Source organism: Gossypium hirsutum, chromosome D07 (assembly GCF_007990345.1).
Source record: "Gossypium hirsutum isolate 1008001.06 chromosome D07, Gossypium_hirsutum_v2.1, whole genome shotgun sequence".
NCBI classification, from domain to species: Eukaryota; Viridiplantae; Streptophyta; class Magnoliopsida; order Malvales; family Malvaceae; genus Gossypium; species Gossypium hirsutum.
Genome location: NC_053443.1, coordinates 56,329,502 through 56,347,572, shown reverse-complemented (window position 1 = coordinate 56,347,572; position 18,071 = coordinate 56,329,502). Strand labels below are relative to the sequence as shown.

The following is an 18,071-nucleotide window of genomic DNA, read 5'->3' as shown; positions in this document are numbered from 1 at the left end:
CATTTTCGTTGTATCTGATAAATTTGAATGCATGTTGAAAAATGCTCATTGTTTCTGATAAATTTGATCACATGTTAAAATCATGCCTACTGTATTGATTTTGTTATTGTCATTGTATGCCATATTGCATTGCATTGGGGTTGAGGCATTTTTGAAAGGAAGAAGCTCTGACATTTTAATTGCAATTCTAGTGGTTTAACCACATATATCTTGTATCTTGACTGCAATTACTGATGGCTTGTCCACATATTTCTGATAATATATTTGCATATCTGAAGGCTTGTCTATATACATTTCTGGCAGCTTGAATACAATTATTGATGGCTTGTCCACAATATGGCATGTTTTTAGATGGATGAGTTCTGAGAAACTCTTACTGTGGTGTGTAACAGAGTTAGGTAGGAACTTCTCTGAAAATATTACATTGACATGCTTATGCATATTAAAACTGTGAATCTGTACTGTTTTTATTTTTTGTTTAATTATTGGCTTGAATGCTACATTTACTATCTTATATTGATTACTTAAGTTATGACTCACACTAAGCTTATTAGCTCACTCTTTAATCTACTGATTTATTTTTTAGATAATCCTCGAGTTTAGGACTTAGACACAGCTTTTGAAGGAGCAACTCAAATGCTTTTATATTTAAAATATTTTAAACTTAATTTTAATATTTGTTTTGGGACTGATATAAATTTTATTTTGATTGTAGCATGGGTTTTTAATTTGCGATTATTTTAATTGCATGACATTAAAACTGCTTAAATTGGTATTTGAAATGATTATGCCTGAAACTTTATTTTTAATAAATAAAAAAATTGTCAATATCACTCTTTTCTGCTGCAATACTGAAAATTAGTTATTAATTAAATTCAACTTAGTTTTCAAAATAATTAATATTTACAAATGCAATTACTGAAATCAATCAATTTTTGAAATTAACATGTTTTTTGCGGAATTAAGAGAAACATTAGATTTCACTAGTTTTGAACGGATAAGCAAATGGTTTAAAAGTATGTTTGAAATACGAAATTTTAACTAGGCCATTTTGGCGGCCACTGTTGCCTTCAGAATTTGGCCATAATATTCAGGAAAGGTTTGTGAGGCTACACTTCTAGCTAGTAAAGTCTTGGTAAACAGGTCCACAAGGTTTTCCTTATATGCGACCTTGACTACATTCACGATACCGTCTGCAACTGCCTCCCTTATGATGTGATACTTTCTATCAACGTGTTTCGTCCTCTTGTGGTTTCTCGTGTAACAACCCGCTTTTAGTGGTGTCAAAAATAGTGGTTTCGGGACCACAATTTTGAGAAGTGAGTTATTATTTTAATATTTATCTAATGTTTGCAAGATTGTATTAAGGTCGTATTAAAGTTTCGTTAAGAAATTTTAAGGTTTAAATGGTTAATAAGGTAAAAATGACTATATCATAAAAGGTGTAAAAGCTGAATTCTATTAGTTAAAAGAGCTAAATGACTATGGAAAGGAAAAATAATAGACTAATATAGTAATTATACTATTTAAAGAGTTAGTGGATGTGCATGGACAAGGTTTTATTAAAAAAATTTATTATTAAGCGTGAATTGGTAAATAAAGCTAAAATAAACTACGAAAAATGCTATCATCTTCCCCATTTCTCTTTGGTTTGGCCAAAATCACCATTTTTGAAGGGGGGATCATTCAGTTTCTTCTTTTACCTTGCATGGTATGATTTTGTGTCTCGTTTTTAATGATTTTTATGTTTTTGAGTTCGTTTTAGCTTAATCTAGCTAGCCCGGGGGTTAATTTGCAAAACTATTAAAGGTTGAGGGACTTTCCATAGATGGTTTTGAATTTTTTTTGAAGTTATTTGATATATTATTAATCTTGGTTGTTAAATAAACATGTTTTATTTAGTGATTTTTGATGAATTTTGAAATAGGGATTAAATTGTTAAAAGTGAAAATCCATTGGTTTAGTTGTGAATTTTTGGTAATAATGGGTTGTTTCAAGGTCTCTTGTAACATTGGTTAACATGGATTTAGGTTAAAATGAGTAAATATTCAAGTTATGAGTTTAAGGATTAAATTGTGAAAAGTTAAAGCATTAGGGGTAATTTGATAATTTTATATAAATATGAATTATGGATTAAATTGAATACTAGATGTACTTAATTGAATGAAATTATTTATTTAGATCAAGATAAATCAGAATCAAACTTATATCGAGGAAAGACTAAAGCTTCGGATTAGTGTTCGACTCTACTTTTACAACCCTAGTTATCGAGGTAAGTTCATATGAACTATGATCATATTAATGTTAGTTAATGTAACACCCCTTACCCGAGACCGTCTCCGGAATCGAGTACGAGATGTCATCCAATTTAACTTACCGATTCGGAGCATAAAAATTTGCTTTTAAAATTAAATTCACTGTTCATAACAACACTGTCCACCTGCACAACTGTCACTAATTTAATTATAACTTGAGTTACGAAACTAAAAATTTAAATCCGTAAATTTTCCGTGAAACTAGACTCATATTCCTACTTACCATAAAAGTTTCAGAATTTTTGACTTAGCACATTAGTACAGTTTATTCATTAAAGTATCCCCTGTTTCACAGCTCGACAGATCTGACCTCTTGGCGCTAAAAATTAAATATCTAATTGTACAGAATTCATATAAGGTTACCATTAATTTATTTTGAAAATAGACTCACTAAGGAATCTAAAAATATAAATTATGACCTATAATTATTTCTGTACAATTTATAATGATTTTCTAAAGTTAGAACAGGGGACTTCAAAAACCATTCTGACCCTGTCTCACTAAAATTTAAATATCTCAAAATATAAAATTCCTTTGCCTACACCGTTTCTTTCATGTAAAAATAGACTTGATAATATTTAATTCTATATATCATTCACCCTCTAATTCCATTTCTACTATTTATGGTGATTTTTCACATTCACGTCACTGCTGCTGTCAAAGAAACTGCTTCTTTGAATTAGTTACCATTTAAACATACATAACTCCAAAACATATTCTTTAATAACTACTTCAATAGCTAACATTAGCCATATCATTTGGACATGCTCAAAATGATTAAGACTCTATACATGCCATAGTTTAAACATTTTGAAAAGCACATAATACCGAGATGGTTATGATAGTGTGATACGAGCTCCGACGGTCCACTATTCGATCAAGTTCAAATCACTATAAAACAAAGGAAAGAAAGAGATGTGTAAGCTATAAATAGCTTAGTAAGTTACATGTAAACAATAATTACTCAATTAATAATTAACACTTTTAACATATAACTAATCAAAACATTTCTTAGCAATTTCAATCACTTACACATACACAATCTTACCAATTCACTTACATATACATTTTCACACTTAACATTTCATATTCACTTTAATTCATTATTAATCTCGTTGAACACTTGGAATATACACGGATACGTAGAGATTTAGCACATAAGTGCCACACTGATATGTAGCCGAAGCTACCACTGATATGTAGCCGAAGCTACCACTGGATGTAGCCAAAGCTACCACTGAAATGTAGCCGAAGCTACCACTGATCAATAACACTGGAAATGTCCATAGGTCTGCTCACACAAGCTGTCAAGTGTCTGCAACACATGCTAGATCACCCAGCACCCGGGACTCACTGTAACACTGTAACACTGGTCTCTAGTGACATGTCACTTGTATCCAATTCTATTCCTAAGTTCAACCGGGAATTTACACTTAACACTTTATTTTCAACACTTTATCACTTGAATAATTCATGAACAACTTTCCTTCCACATTCAATATTAATTCACATATCAAATATAATTCACAATTTATACAAATATAACTATTATTTACATATAACTTACCTCGGATGCAAAACGACTATTTTTGTAATTTAGTCGATAACTTTCTCTTTTCCCCGATCACTTGCACTATTTCTTCTTTCTTGATCTATATTAACACAATTTAATACATTTTATCAATATTCCATTCAAATACAATTCATACACAACATTTTGACACATTTACATTTTTCCCCATAACTTTTCAAAAATTCCACTTTTGTCCCTAAGCTCGTAAAAATAAAATTCTCTAAATTCTTAAATTTCAAACTTCACTAAATCATATTTCATGTTCATAACGGGCCTCAATTTCACAAAATCACAACTTTATGCACACTTTACCATCTTTCACAATTTAGCCCTTTTTCAACATTTTTCATTGAAATTCATCTAGTAAAACTTGTAATTAACACTTCAAACATTCATTATCTAACATCACTAATCAATTTACAATTATATCATGAATGGGTCAATTTTTAAACTTTAATTTCATTTAAATTAAATGGTAGAAACATGAAATTCAAGCTTCAATAAGCATAAAAATACGAAAATAATTAAAAACGGGGCAAGAAATCACTTACAATTGAGCTTAGGAAAATCAAAACCCTTAACTATGGTAACCTGAAACTTTCGGCAGCAAGCTTCTGATTTTTTTGAAGAAGATGGACACTTAGGGTCTGTTTGATTGCCAGTAAAATATTTTCCGTAAAATGATTTCTGGAAAATGTTTTACTTTTCTGTAAAATGATTTACTGGAAAATATTTTCTGGTGTTTGATTGAATCTGTGTAAAATATTTTCTGCTGCTTGGCAGATTTTTTAAAATATTTTTCGGAAAAGTTGTTTTACATATATTAATAAATTTTTATATTTTAAATTATTTTTACTTATATTGCAATGATTTATTTATAATAATACTCAATTATTAAGCTACAATATTAATCGTTATAAATTGAAAAAAACTAATATCAAATAAATTATTTGTAATTGTGTTAAAAAACAAGTATTGAATAATTAAAAAAAACAAGTTACTGGAAAATCGATAAACAAAAACAGTTTTCTACCGGAAATGAAGGAAGGAATGAAGGAGGCGATAGAGAGGAGAGCACGGAAAATGTCTTACGGAAATTGAAAGGGTAAGACATTTTCCCTAAAATGTAACCCATTTTCCCTTGTTTTGGAGTTCATTTTCCAAATGGAAAATGTTTTCCGCCAATCAAACACTGGAAAAGTTGGAAATGATTTTCCGCAAAATCAATTCCGTCAATCAAACAGACCCTTATTTTCTCTTTATTTTGTCTTTTACCCAATTTGGACAAAAATGCCCTTGACCCATTACTTAGATATTTTTCTAGAAATACCCTTTTGTGTCCATAACACTAATTTATGGTCTAATTTCCACATAAACACTTCCAATTTCATGCAATAATTCAATTAAGTCATTTAATCACTAATTAGACACACTTTGCATTTTTCTCAATTTAGTCCTAAAAATTCAATTAAGCACTAAAGCATTAAAATTTCCTATCCATATTTTCACACAATATTTCAATCAATCAGTAACTAATAAAAATTTATAAAATTAAACTATTTCACTTCGGATTTGTGGTTACGAAACCACTATTCCGATTAGGCCCTATTTCGGGCTATCACAGTTAAATTGATTATTTGCTATGTTATGTTAATATAAATGGACATGAAATTGTAAATGCATCGACGTATGAATAATTGATGGATAACGAGTCCCGTTTGAACTTTAAGAATTCTTAGGATACAAATGACATGTCATTAGGGGTTTCATATTTTGAGTGCTAGTCATGAATGTCCTATCGATGGTTGAGGTCCTGCATTTGTTGTGGATTCTCAACAACTCGTGTGAGTAACATCGTATAGCTTACATTTTGACCCATAGCTCGTGTAAGCAAGCCCACTTCACAGCTCGTGTGAGCATTATTGAAAAGGAAATGTTACAGTTATGTGGAAAGACACACTATGTGTATGAGTATTCTCGAGTATCTGATGCAATTCTAGATGATTCAACGAGTAAGAAAAGGAATGTCAAGGTAAGTAAGTAAATGAAATGGTTCATAATTTATGAAAAGGTAAATGTAATAAATGATGTGCATATGAAAATCTACTCATATTATGGTTAAGTTCATATGCATCATGGATGAGCTTACTAACTTGTGAGTTTGATGATGTTGTATAGGCTTATACTAAGCTTATGGCATTGGTAATGATTTTATGATTAATTTATGAATTGTCTTAATGAAATGGTAAGTTATGTTTAAGTTTATATGAGCTTACTAAGCACCCGTTGCTTACGTAGTTACTTTCCTTTGTTTTATAGATATTCAGATGCTCGATCGGTTGGAAGCTCGTTGGAGACTTATCACACTATCTAGCAACCATTTTAGTAGTTTTTGAGTACTTTTTCCAAGGTTAATAATGGCATGTATAGGATCTTTTGTAATGGTAGTTTATGAATGTGTTAATGGTGATTTGGTATGTTCTTGCTTGTGAAGTTGATGTTTGAATTTGATGAACTTTTAATGCTTGTTTAAGTTAAGTCATTTTGGCCATTCTTAAGTACTTGTATATAAGGCTCTTTTGGTATGTATGTGATGGTTTGGAAATGGTCATTTGTGGTATCATGTAGTGGTTAAATGAACTAGGTTTGTATGCTTGGAATATGACAATATTGACTTGTTTTGGTAAATAATGTTTTGGTATAATTGTGGTGCCTTTGAATGGCATATTGGTTAGATGAATTAGGATGTTTGAAATGGCATGTTAGGTGTGTGTAAATGATGTTTTAAATCTCTTGAATGTATGCCCAAATTGTATGGATGGCTAGATATGATTTGGCCTTGAAATGGCATGAATTTTGGGTTAATTTTTAGATCACATGGCCTGGCGACACGACCGTGTGTCATTTGAAATTTCTTAGTGTTTTAAGTCAGTGAGTTGCGCGGCCGTGTATGACAACTCAGAGAGTTACACGGCCTGTGACACGACCGTGTGACCCTACTCAGTGAGTTACACGGGTGAGGACACGAGCTGGGACACTGTTGTGTGTCCTTTGTTCGATTGTTACACGGCCTAGCCACACGGTCATGTGACCCATGTTTTCCAAATTTTTCTCAAATTTTTTGTTTTGTTTCAAATTAGTCTTGAACTGCTTCTAAGTTATTTTTGGGCCTAGAAGGCTCGATTTAGGGACCAAATGCATATGTTTGATTATATTTAATGTGATTTACTTAAGCAATGTTTAATTATTGTATTGAGATGTATTAAGGTTAAATGTTTTCTTATTGTACTGTAATGCTTCATAACCCTAATCCAGTGACGGAGATGGGTTAGGAGTGTTACATTTAGTGGTATCAGAGCTATGGTTTAGTCGATTCTCGGACTGAACGTAGCATGTATGGAGTCTAGAAATACATGTCATTATATAACCTATGATAGTGTGATATTTCCTGACTCAAATTGAACTGTGTTTTCATATAGATAAAAGATGTCATCCAACCGAGCCAATTTCGATGAGGTTGAGAGTAATGCACAAGCCTCCGTACATGGAGCAACTAGTAGTGGGTCCATAGCTGAGGGCTGGGGAAGCGACTAGGCATCAATGAAATATCGCTCAATATTCTCAACTAGAAGAAGTCGAACTGTTGTGTGTGGAATCGTTTTCAATTCCAATTGAGAGTTTGGGTGGGTTGCTTGTGCAACAAACGTAAAATTAAAGTCTCGAGGACTAAACTTTGTTTCTTCTATAGGGTGATACCGATCGCCTTGTTGTTTACATATTAATTGCAAACTTTGATTGTCTTTTGTTGTTAGTTTATAGACATTGTTAATACTTGTTCTCATCGTTGATTTTGTGATTTTCACTTGTGTTTTTATTTGATTGTAGGAATCATGTAAGGTTTACCTTCGAGGACAATGGAAATTATGGAATTAGTTGTATTGTAACAAGATTTTTAACATTCTTTAGTATGAATTTTTTTTTCAAATTTGAAACCATATATATTTAAAAAAATATTCAAAAAAAAGTACTTTAGTATGATAAACTTGAATCATTAATTAACTTATTTAGATCCTAAAATTATTTTGTTAGAAAATTTTTAAAATTTTAACATTCTTTATATATATTTTTAAAAGATTTTAAAATTTTTTAATAAATATAAATTTTAGAATTTTTATAAATATTTTGATTTTCTTTTGTAATTTTTGTTGAGGGAAACCAATTTCTTCAAAATTGACAGGGACCAAAGAGGTGTTTACACTAATTTGTTATTCGAATTATTCGAGTTATTCGAATTGTAAAATTCAACTCGACTTGACTCAAAACTCAAATCACTTATTCGAGTTGACTTAAAAAATCAAATAACTCAATTCAATTAACTCGAAATTTGATTTTATTTAAAAAATTTTGAATCGAAGAAAGTTTTGCTGACCTGATTAGACACATTTTCCTTACTTGACCAGCTGAATTTTAACATTGAAAACATTTTTTAAAAAAATTGGGCAAATTAATTTTACAACTCAAATACCTTTAGCACATTACAAGTAGACAACTTCTGCGATTGTTTGGGATGAACACGAGCAATAAACCAAACACCGAGATTCTTTGGGAGAATTATACTTTTTCCTGTTAGCCTCATATACATGGATAAGGATAGGGCTAAATCGTCCTATGCATTGCGAACATGAGTGTAAACGATAGGGATCAGAGAAATGGCAAAGGAGGGGGCCGGGGGTCGACCTTTGCTTTTGCAGGGGGTGGGGTTCAGACAAATAGCTAGCAATAGCCTGCATAAGTATATATATCACAAATAGCTAGGCTTATGGGGAAGGTAAATTTTGGGGCTTACTGTCTTCACCCTTTGGCTTCTAGTGCCTCCATTTTTGTACTGTTTTTACTAAACAATATATTTCTCATGCCTCCCTTTGTTTTTTTGTCTACTTGAAACAAGTCAGGATATTAATCCCCTAAAGTCCAAAGTCCACTAATTATGATAATCCATCCATACACGTATTCCACAACACAAATAGTCATAAAATATACACAAAATAGCATCCAACTTTTGCAGAATCGAGGAGTTATATATATTTTATATGTAGGCAGCCATTTATATGGAAAAAAAAAAACGTCTCCTGATTTTGATCAAGGAAAACATGCGTAAATTAAATGTCTTTTTTTTTTAATTTTCAATGGAAAAACCTGTTCGCAGCTGAATTTTGACTTTGATTAGGCACTAAAATCTATTCTCTGCCCCTTTTGTTTTAGAACAATATGATAAACTGGTGTTTCAAATTCCATTATCTACAACTTGTTAGCCGATTCCAAACATTAATATATATTATGTATAATATGATTTCAAATATGAATCAAGTGACAGATGTATTAGGGTTCATATATATATTTATGACCATTAATCAAATTCCAGTCTTTCAACTTGAAAAAAGATTCTTGAAGTTATAATACCATATATACCTTCAATTATTCACCATACTGCATGCACTTGGAGCTAGATAGGTTTTCATCTTGCTTGCAATAGCTGACTTTTCCCAACATGTATTCATCATGAATATGTATATATGAAAGCAAAAAGGTTATATATCCATATCCTATATAATTATAATTAGGGTTTATATTTAATCAACCAACCGTATATCACTTCCATTCATGAACAACTCTTGCCAACATACATGGATATATACATATATCTGCCCAATTGCCTATACACTTTAATTACGTGCATGGTAAAATTTTGTTTTATTTTTATTTCAAATATTTATATTGATAAATTGAAGACGCAAAACCAATCAAGGTGGCATTCAAGGTAGAGCTAGAAAGCATCTTATGAGAATGGGAACTAGAAACCATATTAGATAGCATACATACATACATACATACATACATACATACGTACATATATGCATAGATAAATACACATGCATGCATACTACATTTGAAGATCAGACCTCTTGTAGGAGAAAATAAGTATTATTTGTTGATAATAGAGAAATGGGGTCTCTAAATCTAGTTGAATCGATTTCGAATAGAGGAACAAAATGAAAGAAAGTGTTCTTGGTTGCTTATTATGAGCAAGTAATGTCAAAAGAAAAAAAAAGTTAATGGTGACCGACTAAGTAGGCTTTAAATATTTGAATGATCGTAATCTTTCCAACACAATCTTAGATAAGCATATATGATGACATCTAAAAGATAATATTTTGTATAACCTTTTTCTCACAAAGGGGTCCCTATTTGTATAATTAAAAACATATGAGGACTAATTGCAACCACAATTAGTAACATCCATATATAGATCACCTCGGCTCTCCCTTAAAGGGAAAAGAAGGTTCTCAAGCATCCATCATAGTAGTATTAGTTTAATACATTTATTGGCTAAAATACTCCCATTAGATGCCCCTTTTTTCTTCGCTCAAGACTTAAGAGGGAATGTCTCAATTATTCTTTAAAGCCAAATGCTAATCATAAAATCCAAAAGGGATGACCCGACCCTTTGACAATCACATATGTTCTGTCGGCCACATTAATCAAGAAAAGTTCCCTCGCATAATGGTTCTTGGGTAGATAGGTATGAAATATCGTATGGTGGTAATCAATTAGCCATGGTGCTGAAATTTGATTTACATTTTGCTCATCTGATTGACTTAATATTAAATGCTTAAATTAAGACTCAACTTTTTGTAGCTTGTTCACAGAAGAGGTAAGCCTTTCAAAATGATCAAATAATGGTTAAATCTTCTCAAATGTATCATTTTGAAAAGTATGACCCATGTATAAGCAACCTCTAAAAGGTTATGCGTGTGTGAGAGTGAGAGTGAGAGTGAGAGAAAGTCTTAACTCAATTGGTATAAATATTATTGTCGATGCAGAAGGACGTGGGTTCGAGCTAAAATACAAATTCAACTAAAAAAGATGGTTAAGGGGTAAAGCAAGCCTTAAAAAGGCAAAAAAAAAATTGTATAGATGTAAATATATCCAAAAAAAATGAGTTCTTCAAACTATCATATATAGGTTTCAAGAGTAGATGCTATATGAAATGAGAATTCAAAGGAATAGTGATAAATGTGTCTTTTTCTTTTTGACAAGTATAAAGATAGAGATTGCCTAACGCTATATTTCTATTTTTCTCCAATAGGAGTTTAGATTATTCAACATTGATACGATTTGTAAGTATGAGTCCATGAGATTTAAAAAAAAGAAAAATGCAATCAAAGATTTCAATGTTTGGTGAAGTGAGTTACTCAGTTGATAATGCTGTTGTTATAAAAAGGAGTTGTGTTTGAATACTTTGAGGGTAAATTCCTATGCTTTAGAAGAATTACAGAAGGCTAACTATTCACCTCATGGTATAAAAAATGACATTTTCAATGGTGAAAGGCTCATGTGAGTGTTACTAAATTTAAACTGTCTGAATACTTTTGGACCTCCTTTCAGACTCTGACCTGACAAATAAGGAAAGTGGACGATGGAAAACTCCACAACTAGAATAGTTAACTATTAAGGTTTCATGTATTTATATTATTAGAAAAAGTATCAGTTCATTTATAAATGAGATTATATGTTAATAATCTCTAAATATATGTATATAAATCATGAAACATTGTCTGCCATATTTTGCTGCACTGAAATGACAGCACCAGTGACTAGCGCCCTGGCGAATCAGCACATCTAATCGACCATTTCCTGGCCACTAACGAACTTTCAACTTGTTAATCACTGAACAAAATAGGGATGAAACCAATGTTTAGATTGTTTTGATGTTTCTTTTTTTATGTTTTTGGTCTTTAATATTATTAACTAATTCCAGACAGTAAAAGCAGTAAAATTAAAGTGACAAGACAATAATAAAAAAGAGAAAACAGAAGGGAAGTCAGAAGGAGGGGTTGAAAACACTGACTACCATCTGCAACAAAGACACTAAACAACTATAGTGGTGGCACAAATCTGAACGGCAATGGCCATTTTCCATAGACAATATGGAGAAACGAAGTGCAAATAGACATGGTTTGGCTGCAAAGTACATGAAAAGCCATGATCGAGCATATTAGCTGCTCTCATAAGGTTCAACTTAGGCAACAAACTGCTAGTACAATCACTTCCTAGAATGACTTTTTTTTTTTGCAGTACTACTAGTAGTCATTACTGAAGAATACTAACACTGTTTGCATCAAAAGTAGATTCAAAGGAATCCCCCACAAATCTGTAAAAGCATTACTGAAAGCACAGGAAACTGAAAATTTAAAAAAAAAAAAAAAGAACTACCCTAAACATATACTGATATGGCAAAATTAAAGATAAGTAGTACCCCACATAGATCAATCAAGGATGAGAAGCATATGGGGTTTTTTTGCTGATGCATATTGATTGTTTTTAACTAGCACCTGGTGGTGGTGGTGGCACTTGCAGTTGCAGAGATGGTATTTGTTGAGGTGGTGGTCTCTTACGCTTCTTCTTCTCGTAGCTAATCCCTCTTGCTTTCGACTGCAAATCACGAACCTCACGAAGATAAAGCCTCACAGCTCGTGCACCGAAAGGGTTTGCTTCAGGCTTTCCTCCATTTTCTTCAAAAGCGGCTCGGAGGCGACCGATGAGAGCGTCGAGGCTACCCCAGGCTTGACGGAGAGGGCATGGGCAAGGTGCAGGCGGGTTTGGGTGGCCATAGAAAGGGCAGATTGGGGTGTGGACTTTGGTTTTGCCGAATTGGTCAAGGTAACGAAGGAATTCCAGGACATGAGCTCCACTGCACCTAGACAAGGCAAGTGGAGGTCTATGATTCTTCAGGTACTGCCCAAAGGTATTCCAGTCACGGCGCTTTTGGTTCTCGTAGCGGCTTGAGGTTGAAGAAGACGAAGTGCCACTGTTATGGCTAACGTTCGTAAGGGTGCCCCCGTTTTGGGAGTTGGAAAAGATATCCATTTCTCCAATCGAATCCATGGAAAGTTCACAGTTTTTAATTTATAGCTAGCTACAACAAAGAAGATATGTTTGGATCTTAACTAGGGTTTTGATGATAACAACACTTTTTTCAGTGACCATAAGACAGCCTAATATAGACCTTAAAAAAAAAAAAAGACAGCAAATCAAAGTCGAGACTGTTGGAAGACAAGTGAAGGAACTGAAACTTAGTTTTGTTTTTCATTCTTTCAGCTAGCTACCAGATAAGTCCATTTCTTTTTGGCAGATTTCACTGTCTATATGAAAGCAACACACTCAAGAGGAAAGGGAAAAAAAAACACTAGCGTTTAAGGGCTTAATGAAGAAGGAAAGACTCTGCTTGTGCTAATTATTTCTTTATATCTGACCCAACTTCCATTTTTGAGGAGCAAAAAGTCGTAACTTTTAAGTTGAAATGGTAATTTTCTTATGATTTGGCATTAAGTAGAAAAGAAGAGCAGTGGATGAGCTGATGAGATTGATGGAAGTTGGAAGCAATATAAAGCTTTCAGGGTTTTTCATTTCACATAATAGTGATTAATTTGATTTATCAAATTTTTATTATCCCTGATCTTATTTATGGATAATAAATTAAATATTTTTCCATATTAAAATAAAAGTATTGAAAACTGTTGTTTCGAAATGACCATTCCTTTTTTATTTATTTTTTTAATTTCTTCCAGTTGGCCCCATTCTCTCTTTAAAATTGCTCAGAAAACTGAAATGACTAAGAACCTTTTTTTATTAACTAATTTTAAAAAAATAAAATATTAGAAGTTGCCCCGAAGAGTTTCCTGTCCGATGCCATCTTAGTTAAACAGTCTGTAACTAAATTACCCTTTCTAGATATGCTATTGATCAAAGTGGAATTCGAAACCGCTAAAATAATCGAGAGAGAGAGATGTGTGAGTTTTTGCATTTTGGGTTTTAATAATAAATATGTTAGGCGAGATGGAGATATAAAATTTTATTTTAGATCATGTTTGCTGTTTTCAATGAGCATTTATTTTAAATTTATACATTATACTAAAATCAAATGTATACTTCTTCTAGTAATTACTTGATTGGTTTTCCCTTTTCCAAATAAAAAAATAAGCCTCTGAAATACTTTTATTTTCATTTTTGAAAATTATTTTTTATTTTTAAAGTCTCTAAAAAAACACGTGACATCAGACCAATCATTAGATAATATGAATGCTCGCCAGTCATTTTCATGATAAAACAAATGTTGTCGACCTTCCACGAAAAAAATGATAATTGCAAGACCCTCTCTTTATTATTGATAATTTTTTATTTTTTACTTCCAATTCTTTAAGTGTAGTATAGTAGTTTAGACCTTGAAAGTTAGTACTTTTATGTTATAAAGTATTTTTGGTATGACTAGATATTGTAAAAACCTAATTTCCATTATTTAATTGCTACAAATATTAACATATGTCAGCATGAAATATTCTAACGACTATTCTCATTATCCAACAATTGGTATGATGTCACATGTTGCCATTTGATTGGTTTACCGGTTTAAAACAAAAATCTTTAGCGGAGGGGCTTAATTGATTTTTTAAATAAAAGGCAACGACAAAATTGGGTGGAAATTAGATCGAGGAACTTAATTGATTTTTTTTTTCTTAAAGGCTTTTTATACCTATAAATTTTCTTTTTACAAAGTAACAAATATTAATACTAGAGAATTAATTTTACAAATTAAGAATAAATTCTATAATAAAAATATAAGAATATATTCAAATTTTATTTTTATTATTTTAGGCAATAAAAGGATAAATAAAATGCTTGAATATCAATTTACGAGTATTATCAGAGAATTGGTTGGGCCTTAGGAGTAAATTGGTCCAAAAGCAATTTGATATAAAATCCACCAACATAACCTCAACTGTAAAGCAAAATTTAGTATGTCTCTTCTATAAGTTGACAACTTGTAGTATGCATACCACGAAACCAGAAAATATTTTTAGTGGACCGAAATTAATTATAATTTTTACGATAGAAAAAATATAATTTTATCATTTTAATATTCTATATCTTTGTAATATTTAAAGAATTAAATTATTTTTTTTATATTTTTAAGAGGGCAAAATAAAATTTTATCCTTTTTTTTAATTTAAATTTTTAAAAATTTTAAAAGAACTAAATTTAGGGGACGGCCCCAGCCTCTAGCAACCCTAGTTTTGCCATACATACTTGAAAACCCCACCTCTTTGAAGGGAAAAAAATTAGGAATGTACAAATCAAATCAAAATAAGAGAGAAATGTGTTTTTATGTTCTTCATATAATTATAATTTTTTTTATTTTTTAAATTTTAAAATCCAAGTTAATTGTTAATTCCATTAAAGTTATTTTTGTTAAATTCGTTAGTGTGACATTTTTAAATAAAAAAATATTCAGCAGTCATGTAACAAAAAAATAACATTGCAATGAACTTAAATTTAATATAAGAATGTTAACACGGTTAATAAATCCAAAAATAGAATCAAATTTCTTGAAATAAAAGTGTTGGGTCCAAATTGATATTTGAAGGTTGATACGAACAGTGCTAGAAGCAATATTAAGAGTAGTCTCAACTGCTTCAGCCACTAGTAATAAAAAGTGTAGAAAAATAAAGAACACTAAAGATGTTTATATAGTTCAGTTTCCATATATCTACGAGGCCTTGTCCAGAGAGAATATTCACTATCTTAGCACCTTGTACAACAAGTGTTTTCAAGCTCTAACTCCACTCACAAAAATGTCCCTTACTGAACAAATTAAAGTGCTCTCCCTCAATACGAAACCTATACAGTCCCCACCATATATAAGTGAATGAGACTTGATAACATACTAAATCTATTACAACCAATTATCCCTTAAGCAAGATAAAAATACACAAATAATATCTTCTAAACAACATGAGATAAGACTTGAATCAACTAGATATCGTTCCTTCTATGGCTTGATTCAATCCGATCCATAAGTTAACGGATGATGATTACTTCGTTCCAATCCAAATAAATCTCTAAAAATCTCTTCCTAAGTGAAGTTAAGGCTTAACATAAAAAGTGAATGAAGTAGGTAATCAACTTTAGCCTAAAAACTTATTACTAGTAATAATTTTTATCAGTAAAAGTGAAAAAGCCTAATCCTTTATACTTGGTAGAAATCTATTGTCTAAACTATAACTAATTATTAAATAGTTTGAGATTATTAATTAAAATATATCATTTTCTTTAAGAGGTTACAAGCGTAATTTATTCAGACTTGAATTTGATTTTTATTTATTATAAATTAAAATTTTATTGGTAATTAAAATATATTATTTAAATACTAATTATGTTTTAATTTGATGGTGTACATAGTAATAATTATTCTATTTTATGTTTTAAGTTGCAATTGTAACTTCATTCAAAAAAGATAACAAAAATAAAACTATCAAATATGCAATCATTACTTGCTTTAGAGCTATTGATACAAAGTTAGGGTAATATGGTTTATACTATGGTTAACGTGTCGAGAGTCATGAGTGGAGGTTGGAGAGAAAGAGTGATCTAGTCTTTTCATGGGAGGAGTGGTCCTTTTATAAGTGAAAGCTTAGAGATAATGTAATTGGGTTGTAAGTTCTGAAACGATACTTGCAAGCAAAACAAGCAATGATAGAAGCAATACCAAATTCAAGCACTGATGACAAACAAAGCAGAAAAAAAATGAACTCACGATATGTTTACATAATTTAGTTTTCCTACATTTGTGAGGCCTTATAAGGGAGACAATCCACTATCTTGTACAACAAGTAATTATGACCTTTAACACTCACCAAATTAAACTCATCACTTTTACACCTAAGAGCTAGATCACTCTCCTCTAAGTTTTCCCCCCTAAAAACTTAGGATAAAAACCAAGTAACACACTTGATTTTGCACGTTAATGCACTAAAAAAGATGCTCTTCAATGAACAAGAATAAGTGCTCTCAAATCAATACCTCACCTATACAAGTTTCCTCAATTTATAAAGAATCGAAAGTTGCTAACATACTAGATCAATTACATCAATCTCCACAATAAAACAACAAGATAATCAACATGTAGAATATCTTCAATGAGTACAAGATAAGTCTTGATTGTTTACGATATGCTTCCTTGTTAACCCAATCCGATCCAATCTCCTCAAATTAGGGAAGTCGATTTCCTAGATCCAGTCCAAACCAATCTTCGAGATATGTTGCTATAAATAGTTTGGATATCACGGATAGGCTTGCACACGTCTAAGATCAGTAAATATCAAATCTCAAAGGTTTTGTTACCAACATTTGCCAACACTAATATGAAAAGTTTATGAGTTGAGCAGTGCTAGACACCAATGAGCACGACTCTTTGGCACTGTTCATAAACTACCTTAACATCGGCCTTAGCAATAATAGTCTTACTTTATAACTAATAAGTAGAGTTATGAGTGATGTGACCACTTGGGAAAGGTCACATGGTAGTGATTGGTGGCAAGAGGCCATGATGCTTGGAATGTTGTGGACATGACAAGAGAGGCATCTGTCAATATTTAGGTAAAATACGGTGATTCTCTAGATGGATGAGCCTTTTCATTGGTGAACTCCTAAATTCAATTAACGTTGGCGAGATGTTGGAATACAATATTTTTCTTTTAAATATCAAGTTTTTGTTTGTAATAGATTTGAAGTAAATTTAAATAAAAAAATATTGAATATCTGATGTCTAAACATACACCAATTTGGTCCGTACAAACTAAAATATTTGAATCCATTTTATTTATATGTATATTTTTTTATTTGAATCCAATTTCATTGATTAGTTAACATATTTTGGGGTAACTAAGGTGTAAGATCTCAAAAAATTCAATTGGCACTAATAATAGTATTCGAAAAATAAATGGTAAATCTTCTCAAAAGTAAATTTTAATATTGAATTTAATAGTAAAGTCAAAAATTTTACAATGGAAGAGAAATAATGAATAGTGAAATTTTAGTAAAGATTAATTGAAAATTTGTGAAAGATAGATTAGAAGTGCAAATTTACTATTTTAAAAAAGGCAAAATTTCAAGAAATTTTTATTTGAATGTGACATGAATATGAATTGATATGTGGAGTCGAAAGTTGAGATATGGACTGATTGAAAAGTGGTGAAAGTATGAAGACTAGAGTGTAATTTTACCTTTTGTAGAGAAGGGTTATTACAACTATTCCATGAAATAAATATATAGATCATAATCATGTA

At 31.2% G+C, this 18,071-nt stretch overlaps 1 protein-coding gene across 1 annotated transcript; it reads right to left on the bottom strand.

Moving 5' to 3' along the window:
• Nucleotides 1-11,845: 11,845 nt before the first annotated feature.
• LOC107958644 (protein LIGHT-DEPENDENT SHORT HYPOCOTYLS 3) lies at nucleotides 11,846-13,300 on the bottom strand. The gene has a single exon (XM_016894465.2). It carries the CDS (start codon nucleotides 12,832-12,834, stop codon nucleotides 12,271-12,273), a length of 564 nt encoding a protein of 187 aa, XP_016749954.2. The 5' UTR covers nucleotides 12,835-13,300; the 3' UTR covers nucleotides 11,846-12,270.
• Between the last annotated feature and the right edge of the window lie 4,771 nt (nucleotides 13,301-18,071).